Here is a 25,234-nt window from a genome sequence, read left to right as displayed (position 1 = left end):
CTAGGATAGTAAAGTGATAAAATAGTATAGTTCCTAGTGGTCTGGTATAATAAAGTGATAAAATAGTATAGTCCCTGGTGGGCTGGGATAGTAAAGTGATAAAATAATACAGTTTCTAGTGGTCTAGGAAAGTAAAGTGATAAAATAGTACAGTTTCTGGTGGTCTACAATAGTAAAGTGATAAAATAGTAGAGTTCCTAGTGGTCTGGTATAATAAAGTGATAAAATAGTATAGTCCCTGGTGGTCTGGGATAGTAAAGTGATAAAATAGTACAGTTCCTAGTGGTCTGGTATAATAAAGTGATAAAATAGTATAGTCCCTGGTGGTCTGGGATAGTAAAGTGATAAAATAGTAGAGTTCCTAGTGGTCTGGTATAATAAAGTGATAAAATAGTACAGTCCCTGGTGGTCTAGAATAGTAAAGTGATAAAATAGTACAGTTCCTAGTGGTCTGGTATAATAAAGCGATAAAATAGTATAGTCCCTGGTGGTCTGGGATAGTAAAGTGATAAAATAGTAGAGTTCCTAGTGGTCTGGTATAATAAAGTGATAAAATAGTACAGTCCCTGGTGGTCTAGAATAGTAAAGTGATAAAATAGTACAGTTCCTAGTGGTCTGGTATAATAAAGTGATAAAATAGTATAGTCCCTGGTGGTCTGGGATAGTAAAGTGATAAAATAGTACAGTCCCTGGTGATCTCGGATAGTAAAGTGATAAAATAGTACAGTCCCTGGTGGTCTAGAATAGTAAAGTGATAAAATAGTACAGTTCCTGGTGGCCTAGTTTAGAAGTGATTAATAATACAGTCCCTGGTGGTCTAGAATAGCAGAGATTGAAAGTGCAGTCCCTGGTGGTCTAGGGTAGTTAAGGGATTAATCGTATAGAGCTTGTCTCTAGTGGTCTAGGAGTGCTCTCCTCACTATGTTCCCTGGGTAAAGCCCACCTTGCCTCCCCAGCATGCTACCCCTGACTCGGAGGCAGATATCGTGCGCTGTGACGACTTACGCGGACTGCAGTTGGAGAGTCGCAGGATCTGTCAACTCCGTCTGTACAATGTATATCTGTACGATCGGCTTATTTGTGAATTGTATCCTGAATTATAACAATTTACCAGTTGTATGGAAGCGTCTGTATAACTATTGAGAATGAGGAGGAGTAAAATGAGCCACACCGTGATGGAGGAAAGTGTTTATTCAGTCGCTGTCAGTGTTTTCTTTTGGGTTTAGCATATGGAGATAACGTGGAGATTCCGAGAAATCAGCGTCTCGTCTTCCCTGGACGGAGAAAAATCTACAAAATAGGGTTTAATGCAGAAGAGCGAGGAGCAGTCTGCAGAAGTCTCCCGACGTGTCTGATTTAATGGCGTCAGCTAAAGTCTTCTTGTACAGCTCCTGGTATCTTTGTTTGATTGTCTCAAGGTCAATCTGCGAAGAAAGAAATTTGTAAAATTTCCAAAATTGCAACTTTCTGCAATAAACCGATCTAACGAAAACAAGAGTAAATAGTTCACACAACTAATACAGTATAACTAGTGGTTTCCACTGAGCCACCACCATGCTTTCCAATAGGTATTACCGAGTCACTGCCATGCTTCACTGTAACCACTGCTGAGCTAACACCATGCAAATCACTGAGTCACTGTCATGCTTCACTGTAACCACTGATGGGCCACCACCATGCTTTACTGACCTCACCGCTGAGCCACTGCCAAGCTTCACTATAGGCATCACTGTCATGCTTCACTATGGTCATCACTGAGCCACCACCATGCTTCACTGTAGTCATCACTGAGTGACCACAATGCTTTTCTGTAGCCATCACTGAGTCACTGCCATGCTTCACAGTAGCCATCGACGAGCCACCGTTATGCTTCACTGAAGGCAGCATCGTGCCACCACTATGCTTCATTGTTGTCACCACTTAGTCACCCCCATGATTTGCTGCAGATATCACCAACCCACCACCATGCTTCACAGTAGGTGATCTATTTAGCGTGTGCTTTATTCTTCCTCTTCCAGACTTATCTGATTCTTTAGCCCCAGAAGTTCAATTTTTGTTTCATTACTCCACTGAAAACAATTCCAAAACTTCTGACTTTTTTTTATGGCTCTTAACATACTGGAACAAACTTTTCTTATGCTTTTGGGTCAGTAGAGATGACACCTTGAAGCTCGAGTAGTTAGTCAGTCGTGAGTTTTTGATCACCGGCCTCCTCAGGAATCTGATGGCAGCCAGTGCCGGCTCCTTCTTTCTATAGTGAAGTCGGTGTGGATATAATTTTTTTGACCTTACAAACTCTGATGCTACTGTATCTCTAGGAACATTCAATGTCTTTTGTATTTTTTTTTCATTTTTTGCACAGGGCAGTGATCTCTTTTGGTAACTTTTTGGACTTCTCTTGAGAACCCAAGTAAATATCTCTGCCGCCCCCTTGTGGTCAACTAGGAAATAGACACTCAAAATAGATTCCACAACATACACCACATAATAGCGCTGTTTATCAGCAGCAATGATAAAAGACTGTGAATGGACGTAAAAAAAAAAAATAAATAAAAAAATTGAATTTTTTAATACGCTTTCCTCACCCTCCCCGGGTCCAGCTCTGTGTCTCCACCGCTGCTTTCGGTGTCTGTTATCGTCTGCAGTGCTGACGTTTTATCAACAGCGTTGCAGCCAATCCATGAGCCTAGCGGCTCTAAGCGGCTTGTGCTATCAATTCGGGAAGAGCCGCTGAGCCCAAGGATTGGCTGCAGCGTTTTCACAACGTCAGCACTGTACACAATCATTGAGCCCAACGAGTTGACGGCAGAGGGCCCCTTATAGCCGCTGAGCCCACTGATTGGCTGCAACGTTGTTGACTTGACGACAATACCAGACGCCGAGACCGAGGGAGGATGAGTCGGGCACAGTTTGTTTAAAACGATCTGCAATCCAGGGGACGGGAGCTTTTCTTAAGATGAAAAACCCCTATAAAGGCACTTGGCCACAAAAGAAGACACCACCATTACAAATGGCGCATATTCGTTCCTGTTTCGAGCTTGAGGTGTTGCAATATCTCATCTCTAGTTTTGTGTAAACAGCGCCACTCTCATCTATAGGTTGTGTCTGGTATTGCAGCTCAGTCCTATTACTGTACTCTGTGTATATGGCCATGATGCCGGATGCGGTAAGATTCCTCTGGCCCCTGTAAAGGTAAATTAAGAAATGAATCAACCCCAAATACTCGGTCTCGTACCTCTGCCCTGGTGACAAGGATACGGATCAGCGTGTCTTCATCTGTTCCAGCTCCCTTCATGGCTTTGTAAAGTTTCTTGGCAAAATATCCTTGTGCATCCTTAGTGCATTGTGCTGGAAATGAAAAAAATAAATCACATTTGGTTCATTAAAGGGGCAACTCGGTTTTTATCAGATTTTTGTTCCCCTGCACATTGCTTGGCTGCATACGGACGGAGCTTACTGACTGATGTCACTCTTTTATATGTCTTTTTTCTGTTCTCCTCTGTGCGGATTTATGACCACAGACCAAACAACCTGGTCCTGCAGTGATAATCTTCTGCTGATAAAACTCTAATTGTATTGAACCTACATCACACAGACACACAGCCCCAGTAAGTGACACATCGCTGGAATCAGGATCTCTTCCCCTACATCATGCTTCTCTCAGATTACATAGCAAAGACTTTCTGACGGATTTCATTTAAAGAATGGCATGTTTATCCTTAATATTCACTTTTGAGTAACAATCTACACCCCTCATTCTGAAACATTAGAATTGTAACACCGGGAAGGAATATTGGTGGAATGATGGAGATCACAGGATGGACAGAAATGTTACTGATCTGCACATGATGAAAAAGTAAGACTATGGACATGCTGGCCACGTTTCCCCCTTATAGAAACGGGTTTGATTGTTATGTGAATTGTGTTCTGCGTCTTTCGTAAATATTGTGTAGTGTTAATAGTATTGTGATGTAATGTGAATAGGGTCACCCTTGAATGCGGCACTGCTCACATTGGACTCTCAATCCTCTCACTCAGCACTGCAGATCCTATCTGTCTTCTTAGCACAAAGCACCAAGCAGTTACTTGCCCTTACACTAGCCCCTCCCACTGTGGGCTAGTCACAACCATTAACGCTTAACTTAATAGTTGTGACTAGCCCACAGTGGGAGAGGCTATTGTAGGGGAAAGTGACTGCTTGGTGCTTCTTGCTAAGAAGACAGATAGGATCTGCAGTGCGGAGTGAGGTTAGAGGAGGCCGGGTTTTTATAAAGCTGGGAAATGTACATCACCTGGCCTTTCCTAACGATGATAGTGAACAAACCATAACCCTAACAAGCTAATTATGGTCTGAAACCTCGAAGGACGCCCAAACTTTTGCATCGGCCCATTTTCCTTTTTTAAATATTTAAAATGTAAAAAATTATAATAGATAATATTTTATTTTTTTTTGCCTAAAATACAAAAGGTATGTGTCATCTGTAACTTTAGGCCTTTTAGCGATCATTTCAACTTGCTTCAATGTGCACAATAGCAGTAATTTTGACCAGGAGTGCCCAAACTTTTACATGCTGCTGTATTTATATCTTTAACACCTAAAAATCTGTAATTTCTATTCTGCATTCTATTCCGGACACGGACTTTACACGGATGTCACACATGGATGTCACACGGATAGTACACACGCATGTCACACGGATAGTACACATGGATGTCACATGGATTGTACATGGACTTTACTCAGATGTTACAGAGATGTCACATGGATAGTACACACAGATGTCACACGGATAGCACACATGGATGTCACACGGACTGTACACTGTTGTGAACACTTTTGACCTGGATTCTGAGTTTGGGCTCCCTCTGGTGGTTGCTGCGGGTAATGGATGTGACATCGGCGGTCGTGCCCGCCGATGCCTCATCAGCGGCGGCACCCGCCGCCGCCTCCTCTCACCTGCGCTCCTCCATCAGCGCGTCCTCGCTCCCAGCCTCCCGCTCTGTTGCAGATCTGCGCGCCGTCCTTAGGCCGCGGGTGCGCGCCCGTCTGTTCTCTTCATCTGGCAGTGTGCGTCGCTGATGGGCGGGGCTTGCGACCTACTTCCTGGCAATAAGGTATTTCAGGCGTCCTCCCTATGGGGAAGACGCCTGATGATTGTGTGGTATCCCCGCGCTGTTCTGGCCGCTATAGTTCCACTATAGTTCACCTGCCTTGAGTTTCTCTCGGTTCCTCCTTGCTTAGTCTCTGTCCCCGTCCTGTCGTCGTTCCCCCTGTCTGCACTCCTTCGCCTCGTCCTGTCCATTCACCCCACTCAGTGTCTCCCTGCCTATCATCTGGTATACTTTCCCCTGGTCCGTCTCCTCCCTTCCTGGGTCTCCTGTCCTCTGCTCGTCCGTTGCTATATGTTCCCCGGGGGCTTCCACGTCTGCACTCCTTCGCCTCCTGTGGCACTCTCCTGCTGCCCCTACTGGTAATTGCTGCCTGGTTCCCTCCTCATCTGATACCCCCGTTCCGGTACCCTAGTCTCTGTTCGGTGTCCTTCCTCTGGCCTTGCTAGTCCTCCGAGCTGTCCCTCTTGGTACCGGCTGTCGCGGTTCTGACCTCTGCGGTCCTGCCCCTAATGATCCCTGTATAGGGGTCAGTCATCACCTGGCGCGCTCGGCCCAGGGGCTCCAGATCCGCGACCCAGAGGGTCCACTCTTGGACGTTGTCTGTTCCTGAACGTCACAATGGAGCTGGTCTGGTTGACAAAAGTCAATCACCTGAAGAGGATGATTGGAGGTCAGGTGTTACAGACTGGGAAGATTTAAGTGAGCAACCTTCCTTCAGTTTTTGCTGGTGATTTAGTTTTCTTCCTGTGCATTTTGGAAGTCTTCTTGCCCCCTGCTTGGTCCTGCATCGTTCAGATAAGTTATTTGTTTGGTGGAATCTTTTTGCATTTGATCCAGTTTTTGCTTTCCTCTGATATCTGCTTTGCTCGCGTGGGTTTAGCCTTGTTTCCCTGCTGGGACCTGTGCTGGACCCTGTTCCATATGCCACAGCTCATGTCAGTCTGTACTGTATCTCTAATCCCCTGTTATATCAGTATCTTTGTTTTGCTTCCAGTTCACACCAGAGTTCTGATTTAGTGGGGGAGAGGTCGTGTGGCCTCAGTATTTTTGCATATCAGACGTGTTGGATTTTTCTTAGGGATTTTTGCGTGATTGCAGACAGTATCTTTCCTGTCCTGTTCTAGCTAGACAGTTTGGGCCCCATCATTTGCTTACTCTACTTTCTGCCTGCGTTTTGTGCCTCATCTTGTCTTTACACGGATGTCACATGGATAGTACACATGGATGTCACACGGACTGTACATGGACTTTACTCGAATGTCACAGAGATGTCACATGGATAGTACACATGGATGTCACACGGACTGTACATAGACTTTACTCGAATGTCACAGAGATGTCACATGGATAGTACACATGGATGTCACACGGATAGAACACACGGATGTCACATGGATAGTACACACATACGGACGATCAACAGAAAATCACAGGGATAATAATAACAGACCGTCTCTTGCGTATGTTTTGTGAAGGGGGCCTGAGTTGAAGAGACCGGTAACCCTCAATTACTGTAACAACTACTCCTCCCATCATGCCCGCGGTTCCTTATCATACTTGCATGTATCACACAGTTACTGACACATGTAAATATTAGGGTTTCAGTAACTACAGATAATATAAATTGCACCGGTACTGATCGCAGACCGGAGACTTCACCAAATGATTTCCACATTAATGTGATTATCAAGTCTCAGACATTAGCAGAGCTGCGGAGGGAGACGGATCCGGGTCAGGACAAGGGCAGGACATGCGTGAGACTGCACCGACATCCCAGCAAAATCCCCCTTCCCAAAATGGAATTCCTGGCCCATGTCTGTGTATGAGTCATGTGTCAGCGGGTACAAGGGGTCTGTGCCCCGCCGCCCCCGCAGTTTGGACTGTGTGCAAATAGTTTATTATTGTAAAAACAAGAACATTTATGTGAAAGAAATTCACATCCATGCAGCTAATAATGTAATAAACTCTATTAAAGGGGCTGTGTAATTTGCAGAACCCCTTCTCACATTGTGAGGTTCTTCACTGATTCTAGGTGGCCTTGGTGCTGGGAGGTGTCACAGACTGCAGGGGATTGAAGCAGGAATAATTTGTATAGCACTCCCGCAGATATAAAGAGGAATTGCAGGGGACGTACAGATGATGCCTTTTTTAAACTAAAGGTGAATAAACAGTGAAAGATTAACGTGTCATAATGATCTAGTTATCACAATAAGTGTAAAATAAGTGTAAATAGGTTGTGTGACCAGGATTTGCCCTGTCGATAACTATGGCAGCCTCTGTGCATTGAATGATCAATTACAGATCTACCACAGATCGCTCAGAGCACATTGTTTATCGCAATCCATCAGTGTAAACATTTATTAGACTCTGGCCTCCACCATATCTGCCTGTAAGTGTTGTGTTCTTTTATTTGTAGGCCTCATGGTAAACAGTAGAATGATGTGCTTTACCAAAAAGCTCTATCTTAGTCTCATTGATCCACAAGATGCTTTCCCAGAAGGATTTTGACTTTCTCACATACATTTTGGCAAACTGCAGTCTGGCATTTTTATGTCTCTGTGTCAGCAGTGGGGTCCTCCTGGGCCTCCTGTTATAGTGTTTCATTTTGTTCACATATGGATGGATAGTTCACACTGACATGGATGCACCCCGAGTCTGCAGGACAGCTTGTTTCTTTTGACTGCTTATCCACCATCCGGAGCTACAGTGAGACGGGTTGTAAACTTCTTGATTATGTTGTGCACTGTGGACAAATGAACAAGATCTCTGGAGATGGACTTGTAACCTTGACATTGTTGATATTTTTCAACAATTTTGGCTGTCAAGTCCTCAGTCAGTTCTCAGACCCACAATGCAAAGATTAAGTCAACTTCTCCCATTTCATCTGGTTCCAGCTGGGTTTTTTTAAATTGTGCACACCTGTTACTTGCCAGAAGTAAGTTTGAACAAGCATCACGTGCTTGAAACAATTTTTTTTTACCAACAATTTTGCCTCGCCAATTTTAGGGGTTTTGTGTGAAATTATGTCAGATTTACCTTTTTGGTCTTTGTATGTATTGGAACAACACAAAAAAACAAAGGAAATAACTATATATTACAAATAAGAGAGAGCTGTGGGAAGCACAAGTTCAGTGCACGTGTGTCATGGCTGTCGCTATGCAGAGTGCAGCAGTCAAGGACATAGGCAGAGACCAAGATGACAAAGTTCACTTCATCCTATAGGCAGCCAAGTACCACTCCAAGAAAAACCAGATAAGTGCAGTGGAGTTCTTGCTCATTTGACAGTGGCGGAGTGGGATAATTTTGCTTCCCATAAGATTTGTCACCTAGGTCTCTTGCTCTTGTGTCTCCCCTCCCACTGTCACTATATAGTGCAAAATTATCCCAATCCCTCAATGTCAAATGACCAAGAACTCCACTTCATTAATTTGGTTGTTCTTCTTTTCCGTTCTTCTTGGAGCGGAACTCGGCGACTAATGACCAATGAGATGTCAACGCTATCAGTATACTGAGGTGAACTTTGTCATCTCAGTTGCCGACTATGTAGAGAGCAGCAACTGATGACAAATGATTTTGATTGCTGCACTCTGCATAGGTAGTGCCGGTGCTGAATCATGTGCCCTGCATTGGGCTGTACTGTGCTCCCCAGCAGTTCTCCGCCTCATTTCCCATTTGTTATATCTACTTATCTAGTGATCTTTCTGTGTTAACTACAGCTGAGAGTCTGGCGCAATTGATGTATCAGGAGGATTGTGGATTTTTTTTAATTCTGTGATAGAAGAGATAAGAACCTGATGGGAGAGCTGTTTCATATTTTTAAAAAAGTGTCCTCTGTATTAAAAAAAAAGAACAAAAAAAAACATTATAATATATTTTATGGGCTAGAGCTGGTGTTACTGTTAATACTGTGTTAGGATTAGGGTAATAAAATAGCGACAGAGAAAAATATCTACCGCTATGTAACAATGGATAACTTAATTAATACATTTTTAGTTTCAGCAAAAAAAAGCAGAAAAAAAATTCAAACTATATTTCAATTTGTATTTTCCTAAATTACCATTATTTTGCTTTGGGGATAAGAGGTTCAACACTGGTAAGTTGTGGCAAAATACTTGCTTTGGCCCGTGTGCTGGCAATTCATGGGGACGCTCCTGTATACATAGGAAAATGATGATAAATAATAAAGTGTCTGAGATCTGTGTGAAATTATCTCCGTGCACAGGGTTATGTGAACCGAGCCAGCCCAGAGTATAGCGGTAATTATGTCTTCTGCCAGAAAAAGACAAAAACCCACACATAAGTGTGACCACAGACAGGTCCTACCGACGTTCTACCACGTTCCCGGAACTTCTTGTCTCCCAGGAATTACAATAGATTATTAATATTTAACTTATTCCCCAGAGCTGTGATATTCCCCCGGGCATTGTGTGCAGGCACACCCCTAAATTACAGGGGGGACGTACATTCAGATATACTGTATATATGTCAAAGGCAGAAGAAAAGTTATAGGTTTGGAAATCATTGTACAGGAGGAGAAGGTGAGCTGTGACATCACCTATTGTGAATGGCAGAGCCTGTGTTATCAACTGTATATGGAGGCATTATCAGTCATTGTACCGTAGGAGGAGGAGATGAGATGTGACATCACCTATTGTGAATGGTGGATCCTGTGTTATCTACTGTATATAGAAGTGTTAGCCATTGTACAGGTGGAGGAGGTGAGCTGTGACCTCACCTATTGTGAATAGTGGATCCTGTGTTATCTAATAATAATAATAATAATCTTTATTTATATAGCGCCAACATATTCCGCAGCGCTTTACAGTTTAACAGTTTCAAAACACAAGTCATAAGTAACCGTTAACAATACAATAATTAAAGTAAAATAAGATGACCCTGCTCGTGAGAGCTTACAATCTACAATCTACTGTATATTGAGTTGTTATTAGTCATTGTACAGGAGGAGGAGGTGAGCTGTGACATAACTTATTGTGAATGGTGGATCCTGTGTTGTCTACTGTATATAGAGGTGTTATCAGTCATTGTACAGGAGGAGGTGAGCTGTGATATCATCTATTGTGAATGGTGGATCCTGTGTTATCTACTGTATATAGAGGTGTTATCAGTCATTGTACAGGAGGGGGTGAATGGTGGGTCCTGTGTATTATCTACTGTATATAGAGGTGTTATCAGTCATTGTACACGAGGAGGAAGTGAGCTGTGACATCACCTATTGTGAATGGTGGATCCTGTGTTATCAGTCATTGTACAGGAAGAGGAGGTGAGTTGTGACATCACCTATTGTGAATGGTGGATCCTGTGTTATCTACTGTATATAGAGGTGTTATCAGGCATTGTACAGGAGGAGGAGGTGAGCTGTGACATCACCTATTGTGAATGGTGGATCCTGTGTTATCTACTGTATATAGAGGTGTTATGAGTCATTGTACAGGAGACCTACATTCATGGACTGGGAGGAACCTTATATGGTTCAGAAAGAGTAAATATATTAGAATGTAATATATTAAAAATGAACATTTTACTCAAACTTTTATGAAAAAATACCTCAAAGCTTTTGGCAAAACATTCATAGAAGTTTTACAAAATCTATATTCTAGAGTGGACTTCCATCTATTTGTGGTGATATCTTGGTTAGATCCACACAGATGGGAGATCTTAGCCTTCCAGACTGTAGAAAATATGACATGGTGTCCGTCCATGCTAAAGTTTGTGTTTTTTCCCCACGATCAGCAGTCTATTTGCTCAGAGGCACTGACCAGTCTCCCCCGATGCCCCCCCCATTCCCGTCTCTTAATCACATGTCGTTTAGCACATATTTCACAATTGTGGTCCTGAGACATGGCAACACGAATATTTCTCTGATTGACCCCTTCTTACGCCGTCTCTTCTGGCCTCGATAACTACCTCATCTGGTAACAGACCGTTGCATTGATCTGACTGGGGAAAAGGATTGGGGAAAGCTTTTGATGACTTGCAATGGGCTGAATGTTTTCAATTTGCACATAAATGTTCAATTGCTACCAAAGCCCAAGAAATTTCCACCAAAATTATTTCTAGATGGTACCGTGTACCGGTGATGATACATAAATGGCACTCCGCGGTATCGGACAGATTTTGAAGGGGACGATGACAAATATGGTGGAGTCGTCCTATAATAAAAAAAAAAAATTGACCCAGGAAATCCTACTTATCAAGAAGGTGACCGGTCTTTCTATAACTAAGGCTACTTTCACACTTACGTTTTTTTGCGCTGCACTGCGTGCGCAGTGCAAACGAGCATAAAAAAACCCGCATCATGTGTTTTTATGCTTTTTTTTGTTTTTGCGCATGCGTTTTTTTGTGCTGACGTGTGCATGACCATGCGCACGTCAGCGCACCCATAGACTTTAATGGGTATTTGGGTGAATTTTGTGTGCATGCGTTTTTTTTGAGACAGGTCGGATGCCCCAAAAATGCAACAGGATGCATTTTGTTCACCCGGGCGCACACTACAAAAAAACGCATGCGCATACAAACGCATGCCAATGCGCACCCATGTTATTAATAGGATAAAACGCATGCGCAACAACGCAGCGCAAAAAAACGCAAGTGTGAAACCAGCCTAACTCCTCCCGAGGATCTTCAGCTTTTTATGGTTAAAACTAGTCTCATTAGGTATAAAAGGTCCTTGTTAGGTTACCTCATACAGGCAGCTAAAAATATTATTCCTTGTCTTTGGAAGAGTAAGGTCGGGATTACACTACTGTGTGTGATGCGAGAAACTCGCACGAGTCTCTTGCATCAACACCCAGCACTGCCGCCGGCACTCAGGACCGAACCTGCGGCTGCATGTATTTCTATGCAACCGCAGCTCCGGTCCTGAGTGCCGGCTGCAGTACAGGGTGTTGATGCAAGAGACTCGTGAGAGTTTCACGAATCGCACACGGTAATGTGATCCCGACCTAATTCTTCCACTACCATGGAGGAATAGTTCTCAGAGATCACCTTGGAGGAATGGTTCTCTGAGACCGCCTTGGAGGAATGGTTCTCTGAGACCTCTTTGGAGGAATTGTTCTCCGAGACGTCCTTGAGGAATGGTTCTCTGAGACCTCCTGGGAGGAATGGTTCTCTGAGACCTCTTTGGAGGAATTGTTCTCAGAGATCACCTTGAAGGAATGGTTCTCTGAGACCTCCTTGGAGGAATAGTTCTCTGAGACCTCTTTGGAGGAATTGTTCTCAGAGATCACCTTGAAGGAATGGTTCTCTGAGACCTCCTTGGAGGAATAGTTCTCTGAGACCTCTTTGGAGGAATTGTTCTCTGAGAACTCCTTGGGGAATGGTTCTCTGAGACCGCCTTGGAGGAATGGTTCTCTGAGACCTCTTTGGAGGAATGGTTCTCTGAGACCTCTTTGGAGGAATGGTTCTCTGAGACCTCTTTGGAGGAATGGTTCTCTGAGACCTCTTTGGAGGAATGGTTCTCTGAGACCTCTTTGGAGGAATGGTTCTCTGAGACCTCTTTGGAGGAATGGTTCTCTGAGACCTCTTTGGAGGAATGGTTCTCTGAGACCTCCTGGGAGGAATGATTCTCTGAGATCTCCTTGGAGGAATGATTCTCTGAGACCTCCTTGGAGGAATGATTCTCTGAGACCTCCTTGGAGGAATGATTCTCTGAGACCTCCTTGGAGGAATGGTTCTCTGAGACCTCCTTGAAGGAATGGTTCTCTGAGACCTCCTTGAAGGAATGGTTCTCTGAGATCTCCTTGGAGGAATTATTCTCTGAGATCTCCCTCCTCAATAGGAGGGAACACTATCACTTGTTCACTTGCAAGTATAGATAGATACTGTGTGATATGGAGAGATTGGATTGAATTCCAAGAATCTGATGCTTATCACCTCACTCCAAACTCATCTACTAAAGGTACTGTCACACTTAGCGATGTACCAGCGATCCCGACCAGCGATATGACGCGGTCAGGATCGCTGGTACATCGCTAAGTGGTCGCTAGTGAGCTGCCACATAGGCAGATCTCACTAGCGACATCGCTGGGGACGGGGATCGCTACTTACCTGTCACACTAGGCGATCCTGCGTCCTCCCGCCCGGCTCCACGCGTCGCTCGTCCTCACAGCAGGAAGCGCCGCAGGAAGCTGACGACGAGAAACAGTCCTGAACGTTCTCGCGCGTTCAGCGATAAGCAGCGGGGGAGCCGGTCGCTGGTAAGTATCAGACACAGAGATATCGCTAGCAATATCGCTATAACGTCACTAGTTATAGCGATATTGCTAGCGATATCTCTTAGTGTGACATGCCCTTTAGTCTCTTTCTCCGGGACGTGATCTGGCTTTGTCAGTCCTGCGCCGCTTTGGGAAAACAACCACATGAGGTTTGTAAATCTTCTGTATTGGAATGTTGATGTAATAGCCTCCTCTCTCTCTTCTTCTTATCCATTCTCCCTCTTACCCCATTTATCTCACATTATTTTCTAATTCCATTTTAGAGTATATATCTGTTATTAACTGATTTTCTATTTTACCTTCTGTCTTGAAAATGTCATAATCCTTAAATAAAAATTGAATTTGAAAAAACCCCAAAAACATTTACATAAAAACCTAATCTAAACAATAGATCATATTCTAATGGTTTATTCTCTTTTAAAGCAGCACTTCTTCTCCTCCCATCAACATTTGTATCCTCTTATTATATTGTGATCATATTATATATCATTGTGCACTTACAATTGCTCATTTTGCCTTTCTCCCCAATTCTTCTCTTTTCGATCAGGTCTATGACATCACGCGGTTAATAACTGATGAGCTGAATCCTTGTATGCTCTATGTAGAAACAGGAGGTCAATTTTCCCTGAATGAGTCATAAGTCACTGAAAAAGACAATGGCGGGGAGGAGGAGCGGAGCAGCTGGGTCAGGAGGTGAAGAGGGGGATGATAAATGCAGGGACAAGAGACTTCCTGTTTCTACATAGAGCAGAGAAATGAGAAGAATTAGCCGACTAGAAAGGAAAAATGAGCAGTTGTAAGTACACAGTTCTATATAATATGATGACTGTGATATATCAAGAGGATAATAACTTTGATGGGAGGAGGAGGAGGAGAGCTTCTTTTAAATCTGGGGGTTATATTCTACATTCAATTATGTCCAAATCTGCGAGGATGAGCTTCCAATGAGAAGTAACCATGTGGTCTGTATGAATCTGGTGAAAAATGAAGAAATAATTTCCATAAATATTCTAATCACACATACCAATTGTCAGATAAGCTTTTTTCAAGTCTCCAGATGTTTCACTTTTGATTGCATCCTCAATGTTTTTTCCATGCAGCTACAATAGAAGCAGAAAAAAAAAAAATTATAAATATTTTAGGGACAGACCCGGTCTCCTAAATATTGTGCTGTTTTAATGGACCTTGAAACATCATACATGGAGGAAGTCTTTATGGCCGACCCAAGATATCGACCCCCTTGATACTTACAATTTCATATGCTTTAAATGTGGCTCTTAGCTGCATGTAATTCCTTGTTGCCAAGATAACATTAAACTCCGACTCTTCTGTGCCCCATCGAGCTTCACCAGCCTGGGAAAAGAGAATTAGGAAAAATAGGCAAATATTTTCTGGTACACCATTGTATACAGTGTGTGCAGAATTATTGGGAAACTTGTATTTTTGACAATTTCATTATTGAAGATAAGGGCCCAACAAAGAATAGTATGAAAGGCTAAACAATTATACCGCCACACAGTGCTTGTACCACAACCATAATTTTCATAGCATGACCACTATGTGGCCATTCCTATAACTACACTGCTCAAAAAATAAAGGGAACACTTAAACAACAGATTATAACTCCAAGTAAATCAAAACTTCTGTGAAACCAAACTGTCCACTTAGGAAGCACCACTGATTGACAATCAATTTCTCATGCTGTTGTGCAAATGGAGCAGACAGCAGATGGAAATTATTGGCAATTATCAAGACACCCTCAATAAAGGAGCGGTTCTGCAAGTGGGGACCACAGACCACATCTCAGTACCAATGCTTTCTGGCTGATGTTTTGGTCACTTTTGAATGTTGGTTGTGCTGTCACACTCGTGGTAGCATGAGACGGACTCTACAACCCACACAAGTGGCTCAGGTACTGCAGCTCATCCAGGATGGCACATCAATGCGAGCTGTGTCAAGAAGGTTTGCAGCGTAGTGTCCAGAGACTGGAAGCGCTACCAGGAGAGAGTCCAGTACACCAGGAGACTTGGACAGGGCCATAGGAGGGCAACAACCCAGCAGCAGGATCACTATCTCCGCCTTTGTGCAAGGAGGAACAGAAGGAACACTGCCAGAGCCCTGCAAAATGACCTCCAGCAGGCCACAAATGTGCATATGTCTGCACAAACGGTTAGAAACCGACTCCATGAGGATGGTCTGAGTGCCCGACGTCCACAGATGGGGGTTGTGCTCACAGCCCAACACCGTGCAGGATGCTTGGCATTTGCCACCGAACACCAGGATTGGCAAATTCGCCACTGGCGACCTGTGCTCTTCACAGATAAAAGCAGGTTCACACTGAGCACATGTGACAGACGTGACAGAGCCTGGAGACACCGTGAAGAGCAATCTGCTGCCTGCAACATCCTTCAGCATGACCGGTTTGGCAGTGGGTCAGTAATGGTGTGGGATAGCATTTCATTGGAGGGCAGCACAGCCCTCCATGAGCTCGCTAGAGGTAGCTTGACTGCCATTAGGTACCGAGATGAGATCCTCAGACCCCTTGTGAGACCATATGCTGGTGCGGTTGGCCATGGGTTCCTCCTAATGCAGGACAATGCCAGACCTCATGTGGCTGGAGTGTGTCAGCAGTTCCTGCAAGAAGGCATTGAAGCTACCGACTGGCCCGCCCTTTCCCCAGACCTGAATCCGATTGAGCACATCTGGGACATCATGTCTCGCTCCATCCACATTGCACCACAGACTGTCCAGGAGTTGGTGGATGCTTTAGTCCAGGTCTGGGAGGAGATCCCTTAGGAGACCATCCACCGCCTCATCAGTACCATGCCCAGGCATTGTAGGGAGGTCATACAGGCACGTGGAGGCCACACATGCTACTGAGCATCATTTCCTTGTCTTGAGGCATTTCCACTGAAGATGGATCAGTCTGTAATTTGATTTTCCACTTTGATTTTGAGTATCATTCCAAATCCAGACCTCCATGGGATATTAGGTTTTTGATTTACGTTGATCATTTTTATGTTTTATTGTTCTCAACACATCCCATTATGTAATGAATAAAGATTTGCAAATGGAATATTTCATTTAGTAATATCTAGAATGGAGTATTTTAGTGTTCCCTTTATTTTTGTGAGCAGTGTACATAGGGGCTTCATATTTTGGTTACTCACTTCATATAGTCTCTTGGCATCCTGACCGGCAAGATCCTTATCAACATCCAGACCTTCATCTCGGTTTGCCTAAAATAAATAATTATATGTATATATACTGTATATATAGCACATTGGAGGTCCAGATCTTCATTGTTACTAAATTTCAACATATTTAGGAAAATTAATGACCTCTATAATTACAAATGACCCCCTCCCCTCCTCCACTGCCACATTTGGCCGACTACATACAATGCCGGTGGTGTCCTGTATATAATGATAATTTTGCCACTTCTTGTCCGTAGGTCATTAACTATGTTTGATTTTCCAGCTTCTTCCCGCCATACCCCCTGTGACTGACCGGTCTCTCCCTGTGTGTGTGTATAGAGGTAGACCTGTAACTTCTGCAGCCAATCAGCGAGAGACCTGCCGCCGACATTGCCAAAACATCGACTCTGCAGGAGGTTAGTATCTGATTTTTTTTTTTTTTTACGTTTACAAGGGGGAGTACTTCTTTTAAATGGGGCTGTCCAGGTAGTTTGCAACCCCCTTTAACACCTCTTTGATCTATTAAAAAGATTTTCTTATGTGGACATTCTCTACTTTTTAGAAGTCTCCCTCAGGAAAAGCTTATTCTCACTGGGACATCCAGTGATCAGTTGTAAGTGTTCAGTTCCCCTGCAGCACTCCAACAGGAGAAAAAAGGTTTTGCATGATGCCTTCTTAAAGAAATGGTTGTATCTCAAATGCAGGACACGACAGGACCTCCAGAGCGAGAGACCCTCTTTATAACCATTTTCCTATCTGATCAAGAGATGTGGTAGACCCCATCTATTCACTTCTCCAAAGAGAGTATATGAAAATGGTGGTTCTAAGCTGAGCTCATTCCATACACGACAGGTGCCGTCTGCGTCGTACATCCAGCATCTGCCTCCAAGAGCAGCGATCACAGCGAATGAAAGCCACTGTCAACCTCTGACAGCTGCATATATGTGGTGCGATCCCGATGCATTTAAAAGTTCCCTTAGGGGACTTGAAGCTGTGAACTATGAACGTCAGCCACTGGCCGACATTCACAGGAGGGTCGTAATAACAGGCATAGGAGTCTTCAGCAGATCCCAGCTGTCATGGCCACCTGTCGGCGCCCTGCGATCACATCATGGGTGCGCCGATGGGAACGTGGAATAACACGCCACCTCCTTCTGGCACATGTTAAATTCCGCTGTAAGATATTGACAGCGGGATTTAGCAAGTTAACTGCCACAGGCGGAACCAAAAAATTCTGGGAATTAAGGGGTAGAAAAATGAAAACGTAAAAATGGAATATCCCACTCGTCATAAAAGGGTTAGGCGTAGGATTTTATAACACCCTGATGAAAGCAGATGCTGAAACGCGCATCAAGGTGAATGCATCCAAGGGACAGTTCTCATTTGCATCAGGTATTATTTATATTAACACTCCTTACAGCAGCAGGTCACCTTTACCATAATTATCTTTGTTTAACTATTAACGTCATTTTTGTTGCCTCTGATCCACTTTATATTGCCTGCTGCTCCTCAGTCCTAGGCACCATTTGCACATGCACTTTAATTGCCTGTACATGCTTGTTTCATATTACTTTATATGTTTTTGCAGCAATTCGTCATTGTTGGAAGATAACATGGACGATCTATGTATCATAGGAATCACTGAACTCTATATTGAGTTTTTGAGAGCTGAAACCAGATACAAGACTGTGTACCTGAGAAGGCCTATGTTCTTGTGTGTTGTCCTTTTGTTTTAGACATAAGATAAAAGTGCATCTGCATACGAAATGAATACTGGCCTTCCAACATAATAGAAGATACAGGTGTAAACTGTGGAGGTCATGAATGAATAGCCTCAATCCTGTTGTGACCTATTGTTATCTACATAAGTACACAGCTCCTGTGGGTTTCCATTATGAACCAGTGGTCCTGAGATAGACATCATGTCTCCGGTCTATGGATATTTATATTGATACACAATGTCTGTGGTGCTTGGATGATAAACTAATGTTCTTCAGATGGACATCTAGTCTTGGCCTAAACTGAATACCCTCAGGCCTTTTGACACCAGGACTTTATGCTAAATACAAGGACGCCATCTACAGGAAAGTGTTGAATACTGCAGCCAATGACAGTGTTCCTATTACAGGAAGATGATTGGATATTTGCCACAGAAGATACCGGAAGAAGGGTGGAGTCATGGGTTGTATGTGGGTGTGAATGTGAAATCTGGGTATAAATGAAGGAAGAATCAAGGCAATCTCTCTCTCTCTCTCTCTCTCTCTCTCTCTCTCTCATTATTGCCATGAAGAACCATTGCTAAGTATACTTGTATTGCATAGATACTTGTATTGGTATTTATCTAATTCTAGGACATTGAAGAAAGGTTTTATTGTTATATTATTGTTTGAATTGTCTTATTACTATTTTATTTTACTTGTCATTAAATATCTTTGTCATTCTCCCAAACTTGAGTTATTGATTATATAGGAAATATTCAGGAAAGGAAACCACCTCCAACAGTCATTAACATGTTATACTGATACTATCAGGTTTTGTTTCCAATCATGCACATCGGCACTTTATAATTTGTGTTTACAGTTTATGATGTCTTTAATAACTTTGCTGCTATTATTCATATATCTATTAATATGTCCCTTGTGTATTGTGTCCGCTTTTTCACTGGTTATTCTTCCTCACTCCTACCTTATTTTTAGTGTTTCTTATAATATGAATACATTTGTAATTCTTTCATCTACTTTGAGCTCTTAAAATCATTTTTTTCTTTGTTTTTTTAATGTAGGATTCTATAAGGCTAGTGTAATGGTTTTTTTAGTTGTATATTAACCCATTGTGACCAAGACATGTGTACAACTGCTACCCCCCATAAGCTTGTGGTTATGATATTTATGCATAGGTGCAACTTGAAAGTTTCAAAGACCGGACGTCATATGCACATTGTGATACTTGCAGATAGTGATGGTGTACTGGAGCCATGTTGGATTTTTAAGGTACAAGAGATATGTACATGCCCTCCCAGACAAGACAAGCATGCAAGTTAGTTGTGTGTTTAATGCTTGGACAAAAAAGCAAACAGTAGTTGCATTTCTTTGGCCCATTCTGATGGCTGGAATGGCATTGGGGCAAGAGGGATACCCAATCATTTAGGCGAGCTTGCATAGGGCAATTGCAATACCATGGCTGTATGTACAGGTGGATGTTCTGGAAATAGGAAACTAAGGAGCCCTAGTTAGATCGTTGTACACCATAGTACAAGAGTACATTAATTGTGTCAGGTTAAAATACTGGAGCAGATCTGAATTGAGGTCAGGTCTCACTGGTTTGTCATAGTGAAAAAACAGGTCCTGTAGATTAACGGAGACCCTTGAGATGAGAGTATAATGATTGTAGGTCCATCTAAAACCTGAAGTGCTATTCATACACCCAGTGTTACTTTCAAGGGAAGGACCCATTGGGTTAATTTTATTGAGAAAATTATTCAGGAGCAGAGTTTCGCAGAGATGTTTCCACCTCTAGTGTGCTGCATGGGTGAGAAAATCTGGTGAGGAGTAGAGTTTCGCAGAGATGTTTCCACCTCTAGTGTGCTGCATGGGTGAGAAAAACTGGTGAAGAGTAGAGTTTCGCAGAGATGTTTCCACCTCTAGTGTGCTGCACGGGTGAGAAAAACTGGTGAGGAGTAGAGTTTCGCAGGGATGTTTCCACCTCTAGTGTGCTGCATGGGTGAGAAAAACTGGTGAGGAGTAGAGTTTCGCAGAGATGTTTCCACCTCTAGTGTGCTGCATGGGTGAGAAAAACTGGTGAGGAGCAGAGTTGTTTCCACCTCTAGTGTGCTGCATGGGTGAGAAAAACTAGTGAGGAGTAGAGTTTCGCAGAGATGTTTCCACCTCTAGTGTACTGCATGGGTGAGAAAAACTAGTGAGGAGCAGAGTTTCGCAGAGATGTTTCCACCTCTAGTGTGCTGCATGGGTGAGAAAAACTGGTGAGGAGTAGAGTTTCGCAGAGATGTTTCCACCTCTAGTGTGCTGCATGGGTGAGAAAAACTAGTGAGGAGTAGAGTTTCGCAGAGATGTTTCCACCTCTAGTGTGCTGCATGGGTGAGAAAAACTAGTGAGGAGCAGAGTTTCGCAGAGATGTTTCCACCTCTAGTGTGCTGCATGGGTGAGAAAAACTGGTGAGGAGTAGAGTTTCGCAGAGATGTTTCCACCTCTAGTGTGCTGCATGGGTGAGAAAAACTAGTGAGGAGTAGAGTTTCGCAGAGATGTTTCCACCTCTAGTGTGCTGCATGGGTGAGAAAAACTAGTGAGGAGCAGAGTTTCGCAGAGATGTTTCCACCTCTAGTGTGCTGCATGGGTGAGAAAAACTGGTGAGGAGTAGAGTTTCACAGAGATGTTTCCACCTCTAGTGTGCTGCATGGGTGAGAAAAACTGGTGAGGAGTAGAGTTTCGCAGAGATGTTTCCACCTCTAGTGTGCTGCATGGGTGAGAAAAACTGGTGAGGAGTAGAGTTTCGCAGAGATGTTTCCACCTCTAGTGTGCTGCATGGGTGAGAATGAGCTTATTAAAGTTCATTGTGTGTTGCTTGCATGTGGACTCCACTAGACTTTGGCCCCTTGAATGGACACATTAGGGAACCCTTTAAGGCTTCCATAACTTAAGACAGACCCATCATGTCAACATCAATAGAGAAAAACAGTGAGAAGTAGAGTTTCGCAGAAATGTCTCCACCCACTGCTTCTTAGGTGGGAATTTGTATGTGACATACACTAGACTTTGGCCCATTTTGCATTCTTTTAAGGCTTCCATACCCACAATCGTTCGGACGATAGTAACCTCCCTCCTACACATGAACATTCGCTCTCCAATGTTCTCTATGAGAGAGCCACTGCCAAACTCCTCTGGCAGTGGCTTATATCTGCTCGAAAAAATAAGGATCGGCCATTGGAATTTCCAACATGCTCATTCTTCTCTCTCCCAATGTCTGTCCATGAGCATAAATTATATGTAGCAGATGCACTTCTCATCAAAATGCACCGGCTCCCGTACATCCTAATTTCTGGTTTCCAACATGTCTTATCCCCGGAGGTCAATATTCCAAGACCTATAATAGAAGTACCTGCAGCAATGAGATGAGTATCTTCCGGAAGTAACCACTGGTTTCACTATTCACATCAGCCTCCAAATCTCGTCCGAACACTGAGATACAGACACATATGAATGTCACAGCTGCGGGCGGCATCACTGCCTGGCATTACTGCACGGGAGCGATAATACTTACATTTCTTGTACGACTCTTTTATGTTTCGAATTTGCTGAAAAACAAAGATGGATATAATGGAGGATGGCGACTTGTAAGAGATCAGTCACAGAGTCACCTCGCTTCTGTAGAAACGCACAATCCCTGCTTGGTCCCTGATACTTATTTCATGCAATAAAATGCAAATTAATAATGTAAAAACCATACAATGTGATTTTCTGGTTTTTATTTTAAGATTCTGTCTCTCACAGGTGAAGTGTACCTACGTTAAAAATTACAGACCACTCCATTCTTTGTAGGTGGGAAAACTTGCAAAATCAACAGTGTATCAAATACTTATTTTCCGCACTGTAATATAATATATATATATATATATATATATATATCACTATATCTTGAAATACTGTAGCATTTACAGTGCCCAGTAGAGCACACAAAATAAGCTGATAATTCCTGTTTTTTTTGCAGTTTACTTGACAGCTTTGCTGTGTAGACTGGGACAGAATCAGCAGAGAATTTAGGATTTCATTACAGCTTTCTTGTACTGCTGTCATCTAGATAATCCAGCATTGGATATGCTGTGAAGTAAACACAATGGACCCTTGTTATTCTCTGATCTTTAAGGGAAGGGCTGTACTTCAGCACCAAGTCTGTGGACAGACACTTTTCTGTACATCATCTCCAATTCATACTATACTATGCTGCACGGTTTATACAGACAAGCAGGAGTAAACTGTATATAGTCAATATTTTTCCCTAAAGAGTTATTAAAAAAAAGAATAGTATAATAAAACTTTAAATTATGTGTATACATCTCCTATGCAGACCTGTCTGTCTCCTTGATTACAGACATCAAATGAACCCTGTCCAGTCTAATCTTGAAGCCATTTATTAACCAATTCCAGTACTCTTTTTAGCAAAAATAAGTCTTAGCTGGCATGAACACACAACTGCATTTTTAGAATAATTGCAGTGTTTGTAGGCTAAAACCATGGAGATACATAGTTCTGCATATGGGCTGCATACATCTGTCATCACGACTATTTGAAAGTTGCTAGGTAGTGTATATTATTTAGCTGCATAAAATGGTTGCAAAGTTGGATCCATTCGAAAAAGCTGCACTTGAGTAATCTAAGGAGACGTTGTACCAGGTTGGCTCTTGTACAAAGGATTTGGATCAGCAGAGATTCGTTGGTTCCTGCCCCTTTCATGGCTTTTCTCAATTCTTTTGCGTCAAATTCACAGGGACGATCAAGCAACGCCAGGGCAGTCTTCTCAAAGTGGCCACTCAGTTCACTTTTTAATACACTATCTAAGTCCTGGAAAAAAAAACACCAAAAAAAATAAACACATTTAAGGCAAAACATAGAAAACCGCTTTAGTGCTTATTCACACATCAGTATTTGGGAGATTTTGGATAAGTGTTTGTATAAACCAGCAGTGGAACTTATAGAGAAATGATCCCAGCATAGAGCAAACAGATGAACGGCAAACTAGGGCACAGAGATCACCACATTACCAGCGGAGCTACTTATCTGAAGTATTGCAAATGCCAGAAGGGCCTGTCTGGTTGTGGGCTGTTTTATCTGCTACATTGTTAATAGAATCAGTGTTCTCAAGACAGCCATATGTGGCGCCCCGAGGAGTATGGTCGCCACAGTGGCTTTGCCTTCCTCCGGGGGACGGTAATGCCAGGCTTGGAGGCAATGATGGGTCTCTCTCGCAGTCAATCTATGCATGCAACACAGTTCCACTCCAGGCCAGCAGGGGGAACTCTGAACCGGGATTAAGGGGAAGAGTGCTCTCTGAGGGCCAAGAGGAAGGGGTGAGTAGTGAGTCTGCAGAGGGTGAAGTGTGCAGACGTGTGGAAGGAGCGCTGAGATAGAGCTGAGAGGAAGAGCTCATCTCTGGAGAGAGCGCATGAACTGGAGCCTGGTCTCTACGGTTGTACAGATACTAATGGTCCTGCAACAGACACCAGAGGAGTAGGAGGCTGTAAATGCCCTGCTCCCATCTAAGACTTGAGGGCACAACAGCAGCTTGGATAGTGAGCCGGGACTCAGGAGAGAGAGGGTCCCGAGAGAGGCTAGAGCTGTCTGCCGTGCAAGTGAGGTTCTTGAGAACATCGGACAGGAGGAACTTCAGTGTAACTCGGTACTGGAGATCCCGCAATTAATCGCTAGTAAGGAGACTGCACAACCCATCTGCTGAGAGAGAATCCCTGAGCTGCTTCCAGGCTAGCTTGCTCCAATACCATCTGTAATTAGGACCCTGGACTGCATTTACCAAGTAAAGGTACAGAAATTGCACCCCGCTGGGTCTTGTCTACTTCCTACCTTTCCGGCACCGCTACATCCCCGTGCCGACCACATCTACACTGCCCTGGGACTACAGCTCCGCCTGTGGGAGCTTTTACTTCTTTGCTGCACCATACCATCAGTCCCAGCAGATCTGTCTGCAGCGTCGGCTTAACATCTCACTTGCCGAACACCACAGGTGGCGTCACGAACTATTCATCTAACTACATTCCACCATTCACATCTCCCTATTACTTGGGCGCCCAGGGCTACCGCTGCTGTGACACATCCCTCTGATACCGGCCCGGTACCGAGTACCCCGCAGCCCTGGGAGGGCGACCCACATACTGTTAAGAGTTGTGACTGAGCACAATGTCGCTGACTACTCCAGCAGGCCATGGGTATCATTAGAAATATTGATCTTGTAGTAAATCTTCCTTTCCTCCACCCAGGGTAATATTAGTAATATATCCGCATCTAGTGAATTTTAGTTCCAGTCCGTACCTGGTGTTTGCGCTCACTCTCCCCGGAGCTCTCGTGTGTTGTTGTGACACGTGACGCCGGCATCCAATCAGCGCTGGCGTCACTGTCTCTGCCTTCGGACAAATTGAACATGAAGAGGAAGTCCGGGCTGCAGCTGATCTTGGACTTCCTCTTCCTGCTCAATTCGACAGAAGGCGGAGACAGTGACGCCAGTGCTGATTGGTGCGCCGGCATCACGCGTCATAACACCATGGGAGCCTCGGGGAGACCGAGTGCTGACACCGTGGGAACGAAGCCCGCACGAGAGGTGAGTATAGGCTTTGTTATTTTATGGGGGCCAAGTGAGAAGAAGTGAACAACTTTAATGGAGTGAAATTCGAGAATGCGCAGTGCGACATTCTCAAGATCTCTGGATGTCCCAGCAGTCCGAACCTTCAGAGATCAGAAAATTATCCCCTATCCTATTTTTGGATTCCTGGTCCTTAGAACCCAATTTGGGAATGTACACCTTGTGCATTTGTCTTAGGAACATCGACTGACTTAAATGATGGTGGGACCAACGGCTCTGACACAATGCTCAGCCAAAGTCAAATCTATAGAAAGAAATGACAGTAGATTCGGGAAAGCTCCATACGTTGGCTATAATGATCCAACTATC

The 25,234-nt window shown here is 43.6% G+C and overlaps 1 protein-coding gene across 1 annotated transcript in view; it reads right to left on the bottom strand.

Annotated features, from left to right (window-relative positions):
• Window positions 1–1,176: 1,176 nt before the first annotated feature.
• The window catches only part of ANXA13 (annexin A13), a 46,079-nt gene continuing 22,021 nt past the window's right edge, over window positions 1,177–25,234 (bottom strand). The window contains exons 4-11 of the mRNA XM_073590284.1: window positions 22,945–23,115; window positions 21,818–21,851; window positions 21,656–21,735; window positions 16,517–16,585; window positions 14,598–14,699; window positions 14,371–14,446; window positions 3,236–3,348; window positions 1,177–1,424 (exon numbers count right to left, since the gene is read on the bottom strand). Coding sequence (XP_073446385.1) covers window positions 1,305–1,424; window positions 3,236–3,348; window positions 14,371–14,446; window positions 14,598–14,699; window positions 16,517–16,585; window positions 21,656–21,735; window positions 21,818–21,851; window positions 22,945–23,115 — 765 coding nt within the window. The 3' untranslated portion in view covers window positions 1,177–1,304. The remainder of the gene's footprint in view (window positions 1,425–3,235; window positions 3,349–14,370; window positions 14,447–14,597; window positions 14,700–16,516; window positions 16,586–21,655; window positions 21,736–21,817; window positions 21,852–22,944; window positions 23,116–25,234) is intronic.

This window comes from Dendrobates tinctorius, unplaced genomic scaffold (assembly GCF_039654945.1).
Source record: "Dendrobates tinctorius isolate UK_male_01 unplaced genomic scaffold, ASM3965494v1 ptg000116l, whole genome shotgun sequence".
Classification (NCBI taxonomy): domain Eukaryota; kingdom Metazoa; phylum Chordata; class Amphibia; order Anura; family Dendrobatidae; genus Dendrobates; species Dendrobates tinctorius.
This window is presented reverse-complemented; position numbering and strand designations above follow the sequence as displayed.